This window comes from Monodelphis domestica, chromosome 1 (genome assembly GCF_027887165.1).
Source record: "Monodelphis domestica isolate mMonDom1 chromosome 1, mMonDom1.pri, whole genome shotgun sequence".
Taxonomy (NCBI): Eukaryota; Metazoa; Chordata; class Mammalia; order Didelphimorphia; family Didelphidae; genus Monodelphis; species Monodelphis domestica.
Genome location: NC_077227.1, coordinates 739,427,312 through 739,449,386, shown reverse-complemented (window position 1 = coordinate 739,449,386; position 22,075 = coordinate 739,427,312). Strand labels below are relative to the sequence as shown.

At 48.4% G+C, this 22,075-nt stretch overlaps 1 protein-coding gene across 1 annotated transcript in view; it reads left to right on the top strand.

Annotated features, from left to right (window-relative positions):
- Nucleotides 1-20,801, top strand: part of LOC100021406 (lysyl oxidase homolog 2) — a 131,370-nt gene extending 110,569 nt beyond the window's left edge. The window contains 6 exon segments of the mRNA XM_007477871.3: nucleotides 4,659-4,826; nucleotides 6,348-6,510; nucleotides 8,939-9,182; nucleotides 18,036-18,151; nucleotides 20,639-20,749; nucleotides 20,752-20,801. Coding sequence (XP_007477933.2) covers nucleotides 4,659-4,826; nucleotides 6,348-6,510; nucleotides 8,939-9,182; nucleotides 18,036-18,151; nucleotides 20,639-20,749; nucleotides 20,752-20,786 — 837 coding nt within the window. The 3' untranslated portion in view covers nucleotides 20,787-20,801.
- The last annotated feature ends 1,274 nt before the right edge of the window (nucleotides 20,802-22,075 follow it).

Below are 22,075 nucleotides of genomic sequence, written 5' to 3'. Positions count from 1 at the left end.
GATGAATTTCGAGGAGCCTTCTATCTCTAAATTTATAGGGTCACATGTCTAGGGAGAAAAAAAGCTTTTACTAACATTTTTAAGATGAGTTTAAGTAGATGATAGTCATGTTTTATACCTGTTTTTAGTGGAAATGTTTCCAATGTTTATTTCTCTATTGTATATAACATTACCTCAAGTTTTCTATTTTATGCTTCAGTCATCTTCTTTATTATATCCTCCAGATCTCTTTTAAGTGCCTCTTAATTTTAGCTTCACTTTCTCATGTAATTGTAAAAAAATATCTTCAAGCAATTCAATTTGCTCCTGTGACTTTTTTATTTTTATTTTGTTTTTGTTTTTTTAAACCCTCACCTTCCATCTTAGAATCAATACTGTATATTGGCTCCAAGGCAGAAGAGTGGTAAGAGCTAGGCAATGGGGGTCAAGTGACTTGCCCAGGGTCACACAGCTGGGAAGTGTCTGAGGTCAGATTTGAACCCAGGACCTCCCATCTCTAGGCCTGGCTCTCCATCCACTGAGCTACCCAATTGTCCCTGCTCCTGTGACTTTGTAACCAATGTTCATCTATCTGTTTAACTCCTTTAAATGTTTCACCTCTTGATTTGAAGATGTTCTTTGGTATAGCCCACAAACTTTCTTTTTCCATCTATGGATTTTTTACTATATTAACTTTCTCTGTTTCTCCATTAGTATTTTTATTGTATTTATACTTTTCTTATCCTGGCTCATTTTCTCTATTGATTGTTGTTGGGATTTTCCCCTCCTAGTACGTTTTTTTTCCCCCAAACCTTACCTTCCATCTTGGAATCAATACTGTGTATTGGCTTCAAGGTAGAAGAGTGGTAAGGGCTAGGAAGTGGGAGTTAAGTGACTTGCTCAAGGTCACACAGCTGGGAAGTATCTGAGGCCAGATTTGAACCCAGGACCTCCTGTCTCTGGGCCTGGCTCTCAATCCACTGAGCCACCCAGCTGTCCCCTTCTAGTATGGTTTTAAAGATATTTTCCCATCTCTTTGGTGTTTTATGTAACTATGCTTAAAAAGCATTTATGGGAAGCCTTGCTCTCTTCAAGGCTACATTATCTTCTGTTTAAAAACCAGTGGGAAGTTAACCTTCCCAGCCAAATGTCCAGATGACTTCTAGATCAGTCCACACTTACAGTGTATAATAACCAGCGTGGCAGAGTCAAAAGAGCCCTGAACTGGGATTCAGAAGCCCTTGGTTCTAGACCTGATCTTCCCAAGTGTTGGTCATAATTCCTGGGCAAGTCAGAATCGTTCTTCCCCTACCGAAGAGCCCGTCCTTCCAGGCTTCCCTAAAATGATTCTAACATCTTACTTTATTCACTAACTGTTTTAAAAGTAGTTCTGTTTCCCTCTACTAAAGTCCTTCTCCAGTGCCTAAAGGTCAATGTACTAATAATAACGGGGTGGTCTCTGGTCTCTTCCAAGGCCAGATCACGTGTTAGGATGGGATGTAGTCAGCCCTCCACACCACACCGTGTGGGCCTGGGAGCTTCCACGGCTCACCCAGGTGAGGGAGACTCTTCTCTCTGGGCTTGACTCCCTCAGCAGCTCTGAGCTCGCCAAAACATCTTACCACGACATGGCTACGTTTGAAATCTCCCAGTCCTAGGCTTAAGCCATCTTAAGGGGGGGCATGCTCCCCTGCTCACGCAACTGTATCTCGGGAGTCTCCATCTCCATCTAGAATGTCTCCCCCCCCCTTTCACCAGAAGGTCCCTTCGAGATTTTCAGCATCATCTTTTACTGAATTATAAAGAAAAGGATAATTGTATTATAGCTAGAATGTATTCAAGCAAATCTATGCCTATTAAATAGATCCCAGGACAAAAATATACACTCAGATCCCTTTCCCGCTGAAGTGTGATCACTCTGGGGAAGAAATTACACACCTTATGGGATCCTCACGAGTAGGAAAACACATGGGAGAGGGAAAGCTCATGAGTGAGGGCCACTCAGCCCTCTGGAATGCCAGCTTCGACATGACTGGTTCATTCAGGAACATTTTAATTGCAGGAAATTACTTCTCTGCTCACTGTTTGATGTTTGCAAGCTCTTTCTAGCAGTTCTCTCTGAGCCAGAGACTTCCAGGAGAGCTGTACAGACCAGACTAGTCTATTATTCCCCCCCAAGGATGATGCCGCTGCCCAGGGGAATGGAGCTCACAGAGACCTGCGAGGGGTTTCCAAAGCTCCTCCACTTTTCCTTCTCAAGCTTTGTTGTTGGTGTTCAGTCATTTCAGTCACATCCAACTTCATGATCCTCATTCGGGGTTTTCTTGGCAAAGATCCTGGAGGGGCTCATCATTTCCTTTTCCAGCTCTTTTTACAGATGAGGAAACAGGGTTCAGTGACTTGGACAGAGCCACACAGCCAGGAAGTGGCTGAGGCTGGATTTGAACTTAGGAAGAAGAGCCTTCTTCCAGGTCTGGTGCTCCATGCACTGCGCCACCATGCTTCTCCAGAGGCAGCAGCAGAGAGCAACGAATCTTCACCTTGAAATCTTTTACCTCTCTTCAACCTATGGTAGAGCTGCTCTCACCAGAGCTCTTGGCCAATGAAATCTAGTCTCTCTCTGACCACTCAGGAAGCACTCAACCGAAGCCTTCTTTCACCTGACTGCTTCTAACACGCCCCTCCTTCTGTACTTCTCTCCCTCTGCTGCTTCTGTTGTAGCTGCTGTCTCCTCATGCCCTTCTCCTGCTCCCCTGGCTGTAGTGGTAGGCTGCAGCAGCTTAAATGAAAGCAGCAGCTCTGTGACTCACCTTTGGCTTAGCTCAGAGCCCCCAATTGCTCCTCTCCAATCTACAGTTCTTGTTCAATCGTGTCTCTGTCTCTAGATGCTTTGTGGCTTCTCATCTTCTTAGCTCTAGTCATGCTCTTCACTTGAGTCAAGAAGTAGTTTTTTAATTTGCTCAGAGCACTTGGGGGAAATGTGTATAGTGCTTTGCTGAACACTCCCTCCACCGTGCCGTGCCAACACGCTTTGCAACTCACTAAATGTAGGGTCTGGCTCATACACAAAACTCTTGCGTGGGTTTGAGTCACCTGTGGAGGGAAGCTGGACGCTGGAAAGCAAAGGGTTGAGCTTATAGGCTAGAAAGAACGAGACAGAAAAGTCAGAGAAATGAGAAACACGGAGACAAGGCATAGCGCAGCCTGGCAGCTTCTCCTCAGATGGTCAGAGGTTCAAGAGTGACTGAGCTGAACTGCCTTTATTTTTTTTAAAACCCTCACCTTCCATCTTGGAATTAATACTGTGTATTGGTCCAAGGCAGAAGAGTGGTAAGGGCTAGGCAATGGGGGTCAAGTGACTTGCCCAGGGTCACCCAGCTGGGAAATGGCTGAGGTCGGATTTGAACCTGGGACCTCCCATCTTTAGGCCTGACTCTCCATCCACTGAGCCTCCCAGCTGCACCCCCTAGCCATTCTTTATTCATACCATGTGTCTCCTTCGATCTCAACACTCTATTTCCAGCTCTGAGCCTCAGTTTCCTTATTTGTAAAGTGGAGATACCAGCAGTATATAGTCAAGAGTGGAGAGAGGGCCAGTCTTGAAATCAGCAAGATCCAGTTTCTCGTCTTGCCTCTGACACATCCGAGTTATCGTTATCGGAGGGACTGTGATTTCTTTAGGAGGAGTCCCTGTGCTGACAAGATTCTGGTTCCAGACTAAAAAAGAAAAGAAGGCCTTGCTTGATCCTGGCCTGAATAAATGATTTAACTTCTCTCCGCCTCAGTTTAGTCATCCATAAAATGGGGATGACAGCAGTAACGCCTTCCCCGGGTTGTTGTGGAGATCCAATGAGATGATATATGGATAAAGTGCTTTGCAGACCTTGATGTGCTGTAGAAATGCTACCTGTTGTGACACGGAGAAGCAGCGTGGCTCAGCAGAGAGCTGCCCGCAGAGCAGGAAGACCCCTTTTCGGGCAGATATTTTGTTTTACCAGCTCCATGCAGGAAAAGGTTTCCACATCAATTTTCTGAATGTGGGTGACCCAAACTGTCCCCTCCCCCTTCCAGGAGCTGGATCACACGTGTATTGACATGTAACATGCCTCCAGAAGGGGCACTGCTGGCTGAGACACTCCAAGCCACCCCAATCCCCAAATAAACTCAAGTGGAAACCGGGATGCTTCCAGCTGCCATCCTGGCCCATCAGCCCTTTCTCTGGAGGCAGATAGAGAGCATCTGTGCCCCACAGACCCTCCCCAGGCTTTCACAGCTGAGCACGGCACACTATTGCCCTTACTGTGGGGCCAGAAAGACTTCTAGCAATCTAAGCCCCAACACATGCCGCTGGGTGACCCTGGGTGAGTCATTTCCCCTCGGCGCTCTGATCAGCTCTCTAGGACGCTAAGTTGCGGTGAGAGTGCCACTTGCCCTGAGTTCCTGGTGCCGTTCTTCTCCCTGTTGTTGGGAGAATCCGAGAGAATTCCTGTTAAATGCTTCTGACATGTTCAAGCCGTTTCCATACGCAGGTGCGAATGGGCGCGGGGTGTCCCAAAAGTCTGAGGGCAGCTCCAAGTTTGGATAGAGCGTAGGCTGTAGGGATCCTCTCTGTGGGTGGAGAGGGCCGTAGACCGTTTAGACACCCTCCACCAGTGACCGTGGGCTTGTTCTCTTCGCAGCTGCGCCTGAATGGGGGCCGCAACCCCTACGAGGGCCGCTTGGAGGTGCTGGTGGAGCGAAACGGGACGTTGAAGTGGGGGACCGTGTGCGGGGAGAACTGGGGCATCGTGGAAGCCATGGTGGTCTGCCGCCAGCTGGGCCTCGGCTTTGCCAGTAACGCCTTCCAGGTAGGACAGCGGGAGTCTGGCGTCCGGGAGACGCGTTTGGGGTCCGCGGCCCTGGGTTTGAATCCCGGCTGGCCAGTCCGCCCCAGCCTCAGTTTCTTCGTGGTAGAGGGGCCTCTGGGGTCCTCAGTCAAACCAGGAGCCCTCTAGGGCACCCCCCGGGACCAGCGGCTCCCACCGCGGCCGGCGGGGGCGCAGCGTTTCTGGGAGTGGAGTAAACAAAGAAGGGCTGGAGATCGGCGGGAGGGAGGGCCTGGCTCGGGCTGAGGAGGGAGGGGGAGGGGCTCTGCTGCTCCGGTTTGCCGAGGCTAAGCGGAGGGGCGGTCCCGGCCCTTCTATCTCTCTGGCTCCCTACTCCCCTGCTGCAGGGGTGCGGTGATGAGGCCGGCCAGCACTCCGCGGCTCGCCACAGCTGTTCCAGATGCGACGTGGCATCTCGGTTAATGCTGTTTGCAGCTGGCCCCAGCGGGAGGGATGCGGGGGAGAACAGGAGCCGCAGTCGGCCTGGATCTCCCGGGGCAACGGACAAACAGCGAGGCTTGTCAGCGTCCGCTCTAGAGGGCGGGGAGACCCAGACGAGCAGGACCCCATCACGCTCCAGCCTCGATGGCCTAGCGGGGAGGGGGAGCTGTCCGGCCCCGGACACCCGACACTCTCGGAGGGAGCGTCCCTGCTTCTCCGAGCCTGGAAAAGGCCGTCACGGGGTGGGCCCTGACGAGGGTTACGCACTCTGTAACGGGCTCCTCGTCAGCAACTATTTATTAAGCACCTACTGTGCGCCAGCCCCACCCCAGCCCCTGCCGCCAAGAGCCTCCTGCTCCAATGGGAGAAAACCCAAAAGAAGAAACAAGAGCACCCAGGCACTGGAAGCGGCCAAAGCCTTGGACAGAGCTCTTGTCTCACTGACTCCATCTTTCCCCTTGCCTCAGTTTCCCCCCTCTCAAATTCCTTTCCTGAATTTCGGGCAGGGGAGGGGGTGATTTGGCCAAGGTCTCACAGCCTGGCAGAGGCCCAGCTTGAACCAGGGTCTTCCTGAGCCTGACTGGCTTTGCCCAGGGGCACAGTGCTGCCTGCCGTTCATCCCTCTGTCCCTGCTCATGTCCTGGGCGCTGTGTCCTGGGGGCACAGACTAAAGCGGGGAGGGACCTCCCAGGCCAGGAGCTCCGACCCCTCATGTTCCAAAGGAGGATCCTGAGGAGGTGAGAGGATTTGCCCAGGTCACATGGGGGAGGAAGCATCAGCTGTGGGTCCTGCAGCTCCTTCCACTGTGCTACCCAGCCAGGACCCCTCTGGAGATCTCCCAGGAGTGTTTAGACTTCCTGAAGGCCAACATCCTCCCACTGCCGTCTTTGTTTTCTCAGCTCCTAACACAGTGCCTGGCACAGGAAAGGCGCCTGTTGGATTGCTGGCCTCAGCTTCTGCCCCCCACGCCTGAGGCTGCCAAGAGAGGGCAGCTAGCAAGGGCAGGCCACCTCCAGGGTGAGCCAGCGGGCACACCGCTCTGTCCTTTCTTCCTTGATCCAGGAGACCTGGTACTGGCAAGGAGACATCAATGCCAACACGGTGGTCATGAGCGGGGTCAAGTGCTCCGGAACAGAGATGGCGCTGTCCCACTGCCGCCACCACGGAGAGAACGTGGCCTGCCCGGCCGGAGCGCACCACACCGCCGGGGTCACCTGCTCAGAAAGTGAGTGACCGTGCGGGAGAGACAAGCGAAGCCAGGCTCTGGGGGGCTTCCTGTACTAGCAGGGGCAGCCCCGGAGGGAGGCTCGGAACCTGCTCCCGTTTGTATCTGGGTTCCCAGGGAGGGCTTCATAGAGGAATGCTTGTGCAATTGAATCACCATGCAGCCAGGGAGAGGAGGACAAGCAGCAGGACACAGTGGAAAGAGTCTGGTGTTGAATTGGAGAGGGACCTGGGTTCAAATCCTACCTCTACTACATATATACATATGTGGTGTGTGTATAATTCAGATTATATAATTATATACTACATTATTCACATATTAAATTTAATTGAAATTCTCTATATAATCCAAATCAAATTTAATACAGCAAATAAAAGATGATAGATACATGGATAGATAGAGGTAGATTAGATAGGTAATGGATAGTATATGGATGGATAGATGGGTGGATAGATAGACAGACACACAGAGACAGACAGACAGACAGATACATAGATAGATGCATGGATGGATGGATGAATAGAGAGAGGGGGGGATGGATAGATAGATAGATAGATATAGATAGATAGATAGATAGATAGATAGATAGATAGATAGATAGATGGATAGAGAGATGGACAGACAGACAGATAGATAGATAGATGATGGATAGATGGAGAGATGGATGGAGAGATGGACGGACAGATAGATAGATAGATAGATAGATAGATAGATAGATGGATGGAGAGATGGACGGACAGATAGATAGACAGACAGACAGACAGACAGACAGACAGACAGACAGACAGACAGACAGATAGATAGATAGATAGATAGATAGATAGATAGATAGATAGATAGATAGATAGATAGATATCCCTTAGTTCTGGAGCAAGGAGAGCCCTCAGATAATATTACAACCATTTTATAGATGAGGAAAACAAGGTTCCGAAAAATGACTTTTCTTGCCAGGTTGTTCTGCTAGTAAGGACAGAATCCAGCTCTCTTCTGTCTTCTGAGGAAGGATGCAAAGAAGGAAGGAAGGGGAAAGAAAGAAAGAAAGAAAGAAAGAAAGAAAGAAAGAAAGAAAGAAAGAAAGAAAGAAAGAAAGAAAGAAAGAAAGAAAGAAAGAAAGAAAGAAAGAAAGAAAGAAAGAAAGAAAGAAAGAAAGAAAGAAAGAAAGAAAGAAAGAAAGAAAGAAAGAAAGAAAAGAAAGAAAGAGAGAAAGAAAGTAAGAGAGAGAGAAAGAAAGTAAGAAAGAGAGAGAAAGAAAGTAAGAAAGAGAGAGAAAGAGAGAGAGAGAGAAAGAAAGAGAGAGAGAGAGAAAGAAAGTAAGAAAGAGAGAGAGAAAGAAAGTAAGAAAGAGAGAGAGAGAAAGAAAGAAAGAAAGAAAGAAAGAGAGAGAGAGAGAAAGAAAGAAAGAAAGAAAGAAAGAAAGAAGAAAGAAAGAAAGAAAGAAAGAAAGAAAGAAAGAAAGAAAGAAAGAAAGAAAGAAAGGAAGGAAGGAAGGAAGGAAGGAAGGAAGGAAGGAAGGAAGGAAGGAAGGAAGGAAGGAAGGAAGGAAGGAAGGAAGAGAAAGAGAAAGAGAAAGAGAAAGAGAAAGAGAAAGAGAAAGAGAAAGAGAAAGAGAAAGAGAAAGAGAGGGAGGGAGGACAGATGGACAGACATCAATTTGTGCTGCCATATTTTTGGAACCACATCAACAATTAGATGAGCACATAGGGGAAAATAACCAGCATGTTGAGATAGAATAGAGCAGAAAGGAACTTCCTGTGTGCCAAGCACTATGCTAAGTGCTGAAAATAGAAATGGAAAATTGAGAAAGTCCCTGCCCTCCAAGCCTTCCATTGCCCACCGAAAGAACGTGGAAGAGGATCTAGACTTGTTCTTCTTGGAGGGTAATAAGGAGGCAAATTTCACCTGAATGTCAGAAGAATGTTTGTAACCACAAGCAGGGTCTGGAAATGGACTCAGTGACCTCTCAGGGTTCTCCCTTATCAGAATCCTTCAGGCAATTTCTTTCCCTTATGGGACAGCCCTATTCCTAGCAGCCTTCTCCTCCCTGGGATACTGTAGAAAACCTTCCTGTCTAGTTTGGACAAGACTGACTCGGAGGTTCTTTCCAACACTGAAATTTTTTGACTCTGAATTCAAGTAAATCCATAGAATCATGAAGTGGAGAGTTCAGGAATGGCAGAGATGGTGATCTAGACATAAGCAATAATGTAGGAGAACCCAAGTTGAGGATATGTCTTTGGGACAGAGAAGAATCTACCTTATCTGGAGCCTAGACTTCATGGGAGGGGAATAACTAGAAAAGGCCCACATGTTGGGAGGCCTTGAAGGCTGATCCAAGGAGAGAAGCTCTTTCTGCCTGTTGGCTTTGGCTTTGTTTGCTCACTTCATCTTCTCCTCACATCCTGGGGCTGTTTTACCCTCCCCACTGCAGCTGCCCCTGACCTGGTCCTCAATGCTGAGATCGTCCAACAGACAACGTACCTGGAAGACCGGCCCATGTTTCTGTTGCAGTGCGCCATGGAGGAGAACTGCCTGGCATCTTCTGCTGCCCAGACATCACCCACCACAGGCTACCGCCGGCTGCTGCGTTTCTCCTCCCAGATCCACAACAATGGCCAATCGGACTTCCGTCCCAAAAATGGCCGCCACGCGTGGGTCTGGCACGACTGCCACAGGCAAGTGTCTGCTGCCCCCTTGCTCAGCCCAGCCCCCTGTCCCACCGGTGGTTCCAACCTGGGAGAAGTCACTGAGGTTCAAGATCTGCCAGGGTAGAGAATGTGGGATCTTCCCCAGAGGCTTTTTGTTTTTTACCCTCACCTGTCTTAGAATCAATACTGAGTATCAGTTCTAAGGCAGGACTGAGGTAAGGGCTGGGCAGTGGTGGTTAAGTGACTTGCCCAGGGTCACACAGCTAGGACGCATCTATTGAACCCAAGTCCTTCTGTGTCCAGGCCTGATTTTCTATCCACTGAGCTACCTTCCAGAGGCTTTTTAAGCACTCATCCAGAATCATTTGTCCCCTCATTCAATGGACGTGGTAGAGCAGCAACAACAAGAATGATCTATGATAATGAGAGTGCTATAATTGTTATAATAATAATTATTATATAATGATGAGAGTGCTACAAGTTATAATACTTATGATAGAGAATAATGATGCTAAAGATAAGATAGTTATCGTCCTGACAACACAAGGAGGAAGATGAGGATGATGCCAGTAAGCTTTCTAGGAAATTGATCTCCTTTGATCCTCACAACAACCCTGGGAGGCAGGTGCTATTATTACCCCCATTTTAGAGTTGAGGAAACAGGTATTGACTGATCTGATCTCCTTGCTGTCCAAGGATTTTCAGAAGTCTTCTCCAGCACCATAGTTTGGAAGCATTAATTCTTTCATGCTCAGCTTTCCTTATAATCCAACTCTCATGGCCATACATCATTGCTGGAAAAACCACAGCTTTGACTCTATGGATCTTTGTCATCAAGGTAAACCATCTCTGCTTTTTAGTATGCTGCCCACATTTGCCATAGCTTTCCCTCCACAAACAAGGGTTTTGCATTTTCATGGCGGCAGTCACCTTCTACAATGATCTTGGTTGGAGCCCAAAAATATGAAATCAGATACTGCTTCTATTTCTTCTCCCTCTATTGGTCAAGAAGTGATGGGACCAATTACAATGACCTTTGTTTGTTTTTTATGTTAACCTTCAAGCCAGCTTCGACACTCTCCTATTCTCCCATCTTCAAGAGAGTTTTAAAACTCTTCTTCACTTCTTGCCCATCAGAGTGATACTGTCTACAGATATGAGATTGGTGATATTTTCCCAGAAACTTTAATTCTGACTTGATTCACTCAGCTTGGCATTTCTCATTGATATACTCTGCACAGAAGTTAAATAAACAAGGTGACTAGCCAGCATTGTCATACTCTTTTCTAATCTCAAACCAATCAGTTGTTCAATGTTTGGTTCTAGTTGTTGGTTCTCAACCCACATACAGATTCCTCAGGAGACAAGGAGTATGATCTAGTATTTCCATCTCTTTGAGGACTTGCTACCTAGTGTTGTGCTCCACACAGGCAAAGGCTTTAGTGTGGTCAGTGAGGCAGAAGTAGATGTTTTCCTGGTACTCACTTACTTCCTCCATAATCCAGTGAATGTTGGCAATTTGGCCTCTGGTTCTTCTGCCTCTTTTGAAAACTAGCCTGCTCTTCTGGTCATTCTTGGTTCACACATTGCTGAAACCTAGCTTGCCAAATCTTGAGCAATAAACTCATGATTGGAGCCATAGTCAGTTCCAGGTCTTGTTTTAATTGTCTGAATAGAGATTCTCTAACTTTGGCTTCAAATTTCAATATTGAACATCCAGTGATATCCATATGTAGGGTTCAACAACCTTTTGGATTGTTGAAAAGAAGTGATTGGGAGGGTGGGGTGGGGGTAGCTAGGTAGCTCAGTGGATTGAGAGCCAGGCCAAGAGATGGGAAGTCCTGGGTTCAAATTTGGCTTCAGACACTTTCTAACCATGTGACCCTGGGCAAATCCCTTGATTCCCATTGCCTAGACTTACCACTCTCCTGCCTTAGAAACAATACATAAGGGGGCTCAGTGGATGGAGAGTCAGGCCTAGAGACTGGAGGTCCTAGGTTCAAATCTGTCCTCAGACACTTCCCAGCTGTGTGACCCTGGGCAAGTCACTTGACCCCCATTGCCTAGCCCTTACCACTCTTCTGCCTTGGAGCCAATACACAGTATTGACTCCAAGATGGAAGGTAAGGGTTTAAAAAAAAGGAAAAGAAAAAAAAAAGAAACAATACATAATATTGATTCTAAGATGGAAGGTAAGGGTTTAAAAAAAAGAAAAAGAAAATGAATGATTGCTATCTATGATCAATGAGTTATCTCAAGAAAATTCTATTAGTCTCTGCCCTACTTCATTTTTTACTCCACTGTCAAACTTGCTTATTATTCCCATTTTCTTTTGATTTCCTGCTTTAGCATTCTAATCTCCTATGATGAATGTGACAGCTTTTTTTAGCATTTTTTTAAAGAATTGATCAACTTTGGCATCGTTGAGGATGGACTCATTGGATTTGAGTAAATGTGATTCGGTCATTTTTGAGAATATACACCAGGACTGGATTTCTCACCCTTTTATTGCCTCTGAGGGCTACTCCATTTCTTCTATGGGATTCTTGCCCACAGTAGTGAATATAATGATCACTTGAATTAAATTCACCCATTCTTATCTATGGAAGGTCCCTAACATCCAAGGGGTTGATGATAAATCTCTCCATCCCCTGTTAGTCCACATCCACCTTACTTTGGTTCCTAGATCTTTCATTCCAGGTGCCTAGACAATATTGATCTGTACCACCTTGGGCTTTCCTTTCAGCACCAGACACATCCTTAGCTGAGCTTTGGCCTTGGAGCTGCCATGCTTCCCCAGGAACACGTTAGACACTTTCCAACCTGATGGGTTCATCTTCCAGTCTCGTATCTTTTTTCATTTTAATACTGTCCATGGGGTTTTCTTGGCAAAGATACTGGAATGGTTCGCCATTTTCCTCTCCAGTGGATCACTTTTTGCCAGAACTTTCCACTGTGATCTGTTCATCCTGGGTAACCCTACATGACATAGCTCATGGTTTCATTGAGCTATGCAAGTCCCGGCACCATGACAAGACAGTGATCCAGGAGGGGTGTCCCTCCTTACCTCTGCCTACAAGAATCACTCCCTCCCTTCCTTCAGATGCCACCTCTGGCACAAGCGGCTTCCTCATTCCACCAGTTTTTTGTTCCCTTCTTGCCCTCTGAAACCACTTTCATTTGCTTCGTGTGTGTATTATATCTCTTTATCTCTGTGCCTGTTACTTCCCACTCCCCTCACAGCTAATAGAATGAAAACTCCCTAAGGGCAGAGCCTGCTTCATTTCTGTCTCTAGAGCCTTCATGCCTAGGACAATGCCTGGCACATAGGGTCTAAACAGCCTAAGGGAAGAGGCTGTTCCACTTTTGCCTTCATACCCCTATTGCCTGGCATGGTGCTTGGCATTTATTATATATAATAATAATAAATATAAGTGGCATCGTCATTTAATAAATGATCAGTGAATGAATGAACATGGGTTTCCCCTCGTGAATGATATTAGCACCATGAAGACGTTGGGGCCTAATGGATTTCATTTTTAAAAAACATATGGGCCACCACAGAGAAACCCACAGACATCCTAATGCTGAATCTGCCCCTGCACTCGTCAGTAGAGCATAATTATCATCTGTGCCATCCGTATGGAAGCACACCCAGAGATTACATGGTAGGAGACTATATGTGACATATATTTACACCCACAAGGAACTCTCCCTCTTCTAAGAATAGGCTGGTGAAGATGTCATTGAAATGTTTCTTCTGATCTCTAGCCTCAAAGCCGTCATCCTCCTTTTTCTGCACCGTCTCGCTTATTGGAAGCTTTTAAGTCACCAGGTGGGTGTCTTGAGTGCGGTTGGCAGTGAGAGTAGTCCTGACTGAGGGCTGTACCCAGTCACCCCTTCCATCCCTTTTTCTAGGGAAAATAGCAGGAGATTTTTCTAGAAGATAACATATTGGTCACCGAAGTTCTCAGAGACCATCTGCTAAGTTATAGAAGGGACTCTGCTCTGGGGTGGAGGCAAGAATGTCTTCACCAAACAAATTACAAATCTTTGAGGAGTCGGAGTACTAAAATATAGGGGCTGTGTTCGAGATGGTCAGGACCTGAAGCAGGAGCAGCCAACCTGTGGTCCTACGGCCATGGGAAGGAGGAAAATAATACTGGTCCCCACAAGTTGCATTGGTAGGAGATAAAAATTCATCTCCGGTGCTTTGAAAGTTACAATGGTAACAGAATATTGAGACCCACAACAGCAGTGTGGTCAAGCCAGCTGACCCTTTGGACTCTACTCTTGAGACCCTGAGACCTGACAATTGGGCTTTGTTATCTAGAATCAGGCCTCCACATCATTTCCCAAACCATGACGCCCTTTGGGGATGCCCTCCCATTTAGCTCTCCTATATGTCGTCTTCCCCTATTAACATTCAAAGTATTAGATTTTAAGAATATATGAAAAAAAGAATATTCCAAAGGACTAAACTACATCAATGAATGTAGTGTGCTTTTTTATTTATTAAATTTTTGTAGCAGTTCATGCACCCGGTCTTTCTAGTCAAGGGCAGGGATTGTCTTGCTTTTTTCACTTAGCACAGTGCCTGGCATATATTAAGTACTTCAGAAATGCTTAATCAGTCCTCATTCATCCATGTTATGGATAAATTGTATGGATGTCAATGATGAGCACCACTGATGAATTCTGGCTCCTGCCCTTTGTCAGGTTAGCTGCTCTTATCCTAGAGCCATGTTGGTGAACCTATGGCACACATTCCAGAGAGGGCTGCTCTCCTCCCCATTTCCACATGCACCTGAGGACATTTCTCTCATCACTCTCCCCTTTGCCCAGCAGACCAATTGGAGCACTTGTCCCTCCCCTGTCTGGGGTAAAGGGGCAGCTTACATGTGGTAAAAGGGTGCAGTTTGGGCATTTGGTCTCTAAAAGTTTTGCCATCACTGTCCTAGAGACTGGGGATATAGTTGAGTGACTTCTCCAGCACCCATAGACAGACATTTCACTGAGTATCATTAAACGAGAGGCCATTGGCAGTGAATTCTTGATCACCTTGGCTCCAGAGCTATGGGCACTTTGGGTTAGATTAGGAACTTGAGGGACAGATGGTTGGTGTCTACCCAGCTTTTGCTTGAACATCTCCAGAGATGAAGAAACGCACTACTCCAAGAGTCACTTCTCTGCATCTAGCAGCATCATTAGCAGTTTTCCCCTTTACTAAGCCAAAATATCTCCTTCTGGGTAACTTGCAGTCATTGATTTCAGGCAAGATAATTTTTTTTAAGCTTTACTTTCTGTTGTAGAATTAAATCCATTCTATGCAGAAGGGTACTAAAGTCTAGGCGATTGGAGTTGTGACTTTTCCAGGGTCACACAGCTAGGAAATAAGTGAAGCCAGATTAGAACCCTGGTCCTTTTGGCCTGGCAACCCATCCACTGTGCTACCTAACTGCCCTCCCTCCAGCCTAACCCATTCTTGAGAGCATTCCCTACTGCAGTGCTTGATCATCTACAGAAAGGGGGAGCCCACCACCTCCATTCTTCACGATAGAGAGTCTCCCATCAAGCACCAAGCCATCCCAAAGTTCTGCAAGCAACCATCTCCCTTCACGGCCTTGGGGGAGGAAAGAAGAAGGACTCTCAGGAAGAGATGGGGGCTGGGAGTTGGGAAGGATGGCTATTCCAGGATGGAAGGCTCCCTTTCACCAGACTGTCTGTCTGTGTGCCTGGGCTGGACTCTGTTTAGACAGTGAAATATAAACGGATTTCTCTCTAGTCCTCCCAGCTGGTAAACACGGGAACATAAGCCCATCTCTGAATGAGGCAGACATTTTTTAGGCCCTGAGTCAGACCCAAGGTCTTGATCTGCTCCAGGGAGAAGCCAAAATAGACTCCTTTACAGTCTCCCCTTCTGTGGCTACCACAAAATGGATATTCTCAGGACATTTCCTGCTGGCTCGGATGCTTCCACAGAAACCCAGCTAACCTGGAAAATGCTACCTGATGGCAGGAAGCAGTCAACATCAGGATTGTCGGCAGAGTGTCCGACAATCCAGGTCGGAGACCTGGTCCAGGTCCAGGAGACCAAAAAGGAAACGGCAGCCCTTCCTCCACACCCCAAAGCATGCCCTTTCCCCACCTACCTCGGAGAAACAAGGTCTGAAGGGCTTTTCATTGGGCTCGAAGGCTTGGAAACGACATTAGAGATTGTCTAGCCCAATCTGTTCATTTTACAGATGGGGAAACTGAGGTCCAAAGGAGCTTGAATGAGGCAATTTAGACTGATCACATTCTTGAATCGTGACCAACCTATTTATTTCATGATCTTTGTCACAAATTTAGCACCACTTGGGATGAGGATGGAATGGCGGATTTAGATCTGGGAAGACCTGAGAGGTCCCGCCCCCCCCCCCCATTTTATAGATGAGAAAGCAGGCCCAAAGAAATCTATGACTTGTTCAAGGTCACCCAGCTAATAAGAGTCAGAATTCGTTTTCAGAACTGGATATTCTGACTCCTGATCTCAGCCCAATGGCTTCATTTTACAGGTAAAGAAACTGAGGCTAAGCAAGGTCAAATTACTTGCCTGAAGTCACCCAGATAATAATGAGAGGCACTGGGATTTGAACCGGGTTTTCTTATTCTATGTGCAGTGCCTTTCTCATCCAACACAGTTCAAGTCCTCATTGATAATATACTTTAGTCTCCTGACCCCATGATGTGTCTTTTCACTGACCTTTGGGTCCCCAAGAATGTTGCATCTTCTGAGAGCCTGGAATACTGGAGTATACAGTCAGCTAGCCCCCCAGGGAGAGAGTGATGGTGTTAATGGAAAGGAAGTGAGGCGGAACAGTGGATAGAGTGCTGAGTTCAAAGCCAGCCCCTGTGTGCCCCTGGGCAAATCACTTAGCCCTGTTTGCCTCAGTTTCCTCATCTGTAAAATGAGCTAGAGAAGGAAATGGCAAACCACTCCGGGATCTTTACCCAGAAACCCCCAAAAGGAGTCACCCCCCAAAGTCTGACATGACTGAACTGGCTGAACCACAAGTGGTGCTAAAAAGAAGGACTTGGGGAGCGACGGTCCATGGAATTCTATATTTAAATACTCAAGGGGACCCATGATTCCAGCAACACAAATGTTCTTTCCAGTGAGGCAGGGTGCAGCCCATCCTCTCACCCATGCCCTCTCATAAGTTCGCCACAGGGAGCCCCCCAAATATGCTGGTAGCCTCCCTCCTTCATTTCTCTTGGTAGCATGAGGGGACCATCGAGGCAGTCCCCTGCCTTACCATGTGACCACGCCCTCTTCTGGGACTTTTCCATCCGTCTCACACCTTTCACGCCATTTATTCAAAGTCCAGATTCCTCACTGTTGGGTGCTGCCACCTGCCCGCAGGCATCGTGCCCCTTGCCATTGCCCTCTGGGCAGTGCTCGCCTTTAATTTCTCAGATACTGTGTGGCGAGTAAATCAAGTCCTGCTCTCATGAATCCCTGGGCTCTCCAAGGCTGTGCCAATGGAGCTAAGCCCCAGAAGGTTCTCTCCTGCTGGAAAGCTTTGAGGATCGGCCCAGCCACCGCCACGTCTGCTTTCTGTGGACAATCAATGAGAATGGGGACGCTCAGTGCCGATAAGCCGGCCACATGGTGATAAATTCTTTGTCCTCAACGACCCATGAAACAAAGGAAAATACAAAATGGCGCCCATGACCGCCTCTTCGGGAAAGAGCTTTAAGACTGTGGACGCTTGAACCAGTGCAGCCCTAAAACAGCTGAGCATGTAGAAGTGCTTCCCAGAAGGGCTCAGATAATTAACAGGGGTCAGATCCATAATCCACAATTAAAGGAAACTCGAACTCCTTGTCAGGCAGGGCAGGGCCCTCCGCTTGGGTTTCATCCCTGACTGAAGGTCATGAACAGGGTGGAGAGCCCTGCTCTCCCACCAAGGCACCAAAGGGCCAGAATATTGGCCTAGAAGGATTGTGGTTGAAACCATGGGGGCAGAGCTACCACCCAGGCCCCCATCGACCTTCCCCACCAGCAGGTTAATAGGACAGCGTGTTCCAAAGACAAATCTGTAAGGGCCGGGTTTGAAAGATCTCAGCAAGACTGGCTCCTTCTTCCTCATCTCTTGTGTTCACACTGAGCTTTGGAGTTTAGAGACCTTTCCAAACCTTCTCTTTGTGGGCCCCCCAAACCATCATGACTTATGCTGGCCAAGGGAATCTTAGACCCATTTTACGGATGAAAGAACTGAAGAACAGAGAAGTGAAATGACTTGCCCAGGGTCATACAACTAATTAATGGTGAGCAGCATTGGGACTTGAGCTTGGATTGCCAGGGTTCTGAGCCTGGAATAGAGTTGGGATCTAGTCCAGCCCACAGTAGGGAGAGACTCTTCTCTGTAGCATCAGAGCCCCTATTCAAAGACCAGCATGGCAGAATGGATAAAGCATTTGACTTGGAAATCAGGAATACCTGGATTTGAATCCTGTCTTTGTTGATTACATTAGGGAAGACACTTGTCTTTTCTTAGGCTCAGTTTCCTCACCTGTAAAATGGGGAGAATACCATCTGCAGTACTTACTTCACAGCATTCTTGAGACTCGGGTGATGAAGGAAAGCACACTATAAACTTTTAAAGCCCTATGGGGAGAGGTCAATTATTATTATGACCCAGGAAAGCCCGAGTTCAAATTCTGCCTGAGACTTTCCTAGCTCTGCAACTCTAGGCAAGTCCCCGAAAATCTCTTCCTCTCAGTTTCTTCATGTGGAGAATGAGGTGGGCCTCAGTGGTTCCTCAGGCCCCTTCTGGCTCCAGATCCATGCCTCAAGGGTCAGCCAGGGCTGAATTTTCTCTTTCTCTCCCCTAGGCACTACCACAGCATGGAAGTATTTACCCACTATGACTTGCTGAGCCTCAATGGGACCAAGGTGGCTGAAGGCCACAAAGCCAGCTTCTGCCTGGAGGACACAGAGTGTGATGGAGGTGGGCTCCCTTCTGGCCTCGGGTGAGGGGAGTGGGGTCAGGGGTTCCCCAATGAATGGGGAGTCCCCAGTGGCTTCCAAGTCACATCTTTAAGGCTGAGGAAAAGCCCCCCGCTTTTGTCTGAGCTGGAGAGAACCTCACAGACCCTTAGAGTGGGAAAGGGGCTCTGGTCACTTCGTCTAAGGTGGCATCTCTGAAGTGTGGCCATCCAGCCTCCATTGAAGACCTTGAGTGATGGGAACCTCACTACCTTATCTAATAGCTCCAAGCTAAATCCGCCCCTGCAACTTTATCCCATGGCCCCTCGTTCTGCCTTCCAGGTCCAAGCAGTACAACCTAACTCTTTTTTCTTGTCTTTTTTTTTTAACACTTACCTTTCATTTTAGAATCAACATATGTATTGGTTCCAAGGCAGAAGAGCAGTAAGGGCCAGGCAATGGGGGTTAAGTGACTTGCCCAGGGTCACACAACTAGGAAGTGTTAGAGGTCAAATTTGAACCAGGACCTCCCATCTCTAAGGCTGGTACTTTATCCCCTGAGCCACCTAGCTGACCCCAACCTAACTCTTTTTTCCATGAGAGTCCTTAAAACAAGTAAAGAAGGATGCCCCTAGGTCTTCCCTCCTTCAAGCTAAAGATTTCTAATTCCACATTCCTAAAGTCAGAAAGCCAGTGTGGTTTGCTTTCAGTGAGTCATGAGGGAAAGGAATTAGATATCTCCTAATCCATCTGTCCATGAGGGAGGGCTTGAGAGTTACAAAAAAGGCCACTGTAGGCTGGTTGTTGGGGAAAACTTCCAAAGAAAACTCTCCCTGTGGGGTGGGCTGTCTTAGGAGGCAGGGGATTGCCCCTCAGGCTCTGGGGGTCTTTAAGCCAAGGCTGAAGGACCACTCCTCAGGAATGTGGTCAAGAGAATCCCACCTGAGGCCCAATGGGTTGCCAGCCTCTCCTTCAACGCCTAAATGCTGACATTTGGTCACTGAATCCCTGGACTGTTTGCAGAGCCCCTGCTTCAAGGCCCTGCGGGGAACAAGGCTCTCTTTGTAGTTGGAGAAACAAGACATGCATCAAAGATAAACAATGATCAAAGAGACAGGACAATGCCTAAGCAGACAGGAGAGTTGTCATGGCATGTATGGGTGGACAAGCTGTGGCCCAAGGGCAGGGTACAGACTGGGGGGGGGGGCTGGGGGGGCAGAAGAGCTGAGGTCACTGGCTTCAGCTATGGGGCCTTGGGCTGGGCCTGGGAAGATGGGGTGGATCTGGCTCTGCCCAGAGAACAGAGTGGGAACTTCTAGGCTGCTAAGTTATACATCTTTCTTTGTATGATATAATTTATACTTATTGTTGAAGGAATGAGATTTCAGTTAGTTGTTCCAGAGTGTGTTTGAGAGAGACAGAGGCAGCCAGGGACAGAGCTAGAGAGAGACAGAGAGACAGGCAGAGAGAGACAGAGAGAAGGAGACAGAAAAAGAGAAAGAGAGACAGGTGGGGGAAGAAAACAGAGAGAAAGAGGCAGAAACAGAGAGAGACAGAGGGAGACAGATAGAGAGGAGACAGAAAAGGAAAAAGAAACAGAGGGAGAAGGGAAAGAAGAAAACAGAGATGGAGAGGGAAAGAGACAGAAACAAAAAGAAAGAAGGTGACAGAGGGACAGAGAGGGAGAAAGAAAAAAGGCAGAGAGATGAGGAAGGGAAGAGAGAGAAACAGAGAGAAAGACAGAGATGAGGTGGGGAGAGAGGACACAGAGGAAGAGACAGAGAGAGAGAGAGAGAGAGACAGACAGACAGACAGATAGAGACAGAGGCAGAGGCAGAGAGAAATGGAGATGGAGACAGACCGACAGACAGAGAGAGAGAGACAGAGAGACAGAGACAGAGAGACAGACACAGAGAGAGAGACAGAGACGAGAGAGAGAGAGAGAGGGAGAGAGAGAGGAGAGGAGAGGGAGAGGAGAGAGGGGAGGAGGGAGAGAGGGAGAGAGGAGAGGAGAGAGGAGAGAGAGAGAGAGAGAGAGAGGAGAGGAGAGAGGAGAGAGAGGAGAGAGAGAGAGAGAGAGAGAGAGAGAGAGAGAGAGAGAGAGAAGGAGAGAGAGAGAGAGAGAGAGAGAGAGAGAGAGAGAGAGAGAGAGAGAGAGAGGGAGGGAGGGAGAGAGAGGGAGAGGGGGAGAGAGAGAGAGACAGAGACAGAGACAGAGACACAGAGAGAGACAGAGAGAGAGAGAGAGAGAGAGGGAGGGAGAGGGGGAGAAAGAGACAGAGAGACAGAGAGAGAGAGAGAGAGAGAGAGAGAGAGAGAGAGAGAGAGAGAGAGAGAGAGAGAGAGAGAGAGACAGAAGAGAGACAGAGAGAGAGAGAGAGAGAAGAAAGGGATGTTTGGGATGAGAGTCAGCCAGAGAACAGCAGTTCCTGGTGTGGAAAGCTGCACATCATCCATAAGAATTACCAAAGAAGAAGATGCAGCCTCTCGTGTCTCTGCCCTTCTCTAGAAATCCAGAAGAATTATGAGTGCGCCAACTTCGGCGAGCAGGGCATCACTCTGGGCTGCTGGGACATCTACCGTCACGACATCGACTGCCAATGGGTCGACATTACTGACGTGCCCCTGGGGACTATCTGTTCCAGGTATTGCTTTAGGAGCCCACACCCCACCCTTCTCCCAATCTCAAAGAGTGGCTGGATTGAGGAGGGAGAGGGGAGCACTTTGCCTTGTCATTTCTGTCATGAAACAGCTGGCCCTAATGTTCTCCCAAAGGGAGCTGAGCATTGCCATGCCCTGCCCTCCCCTCTACCTCCCCTGGCAGTGTAGGACCCCAGAGGTGCCAGGTCTGTCTCTGCCTCTATGAATTGACCTTGTCCAAGTCATTTGCCTGCTGGGACCTCTTGCTCACAGAGTAAATGGCGGTTGCACCATTCACCTCCCCGTGACATTGGGAGAGGGTGGGGGACCGATCTGGGGCTGTTCTGGCACAATTTCCTTCTGCTGATGCAGGTCAGCAACCTTCTCTGCAGCTCAGTCTTAGAGCCCTGAGAGATTAGTTAGTGACTTGTCCAGGAACACACAGCAAGCGTGCGTCTGAGGTGAGACTTGAACTTTGGTCTTCGTAGCCCTAAAGCATCTCTCTCCACTCTGCCAGCAGCATCAAACTGGCCCCACGTGATGCTCTTGGATGCCCTGCGTGGCCAGGCTCTCTGGTGTCTTCTTCATTTTCTTAGACGGTTCCCAATTCCGCTTGGGGCAGTTTTCAGGGGCCGCCCGGCTCCTCCTTCTGCCCTTCCCTGCACTCTCCTGGGATCGAAGGATCCAGAGATGAAGAAAGGACCCCCCCCCCCAGGAGTTTACAGTCCGACTGAAAGGATGAGCCGTGGCACAGACACCTAGAACCCGAGGGTCAGGCAGGAGCCCAGGAGGTGGCGGTCACTCCTCGCTGGACCACGGGCCAGGCTTTCCAGTGAAGGAGCCCTACGCTGGGCCTTAGTGGGCGTTAAGGTCCCTCCTCACTCTGAGCTGCTGTGGCTCCCCACTGTAGACAAAGAAGCCCCCCCAAAAGGCAGGGCTTGGGAGAGAAGAGGGGCCTGGGCAGGGCTGCTGGGAGTTAGCCGAGAGGCCGTCTCCCCTCCTGCAGTGCCGGAGACGTGTCTCTCTGAGCCTCCCTCCTCTTCCCTCTCCCCTTGCCCAGCCCGGTGGCATGGTGGGGAACCAGGAATGTGTGGCCATGCCAGGGAATTCTGGCAGCCCAGATCTTAGCACCTGTGGAGGAGCGACCACAGAGGGAGGCAGGAAGGAGCCTTCTGCTCGGGCCCAGGCAGAGCCACTGCCAGACGTCAGAGGGGGCAGCCACCCCGCCACCCCGCGGAACAGGCAGCCTGTAATTAGCCACAGGCAGCCTCCAGAGTTCTCTTGAATTTTTCCAGTGGACCAAAAT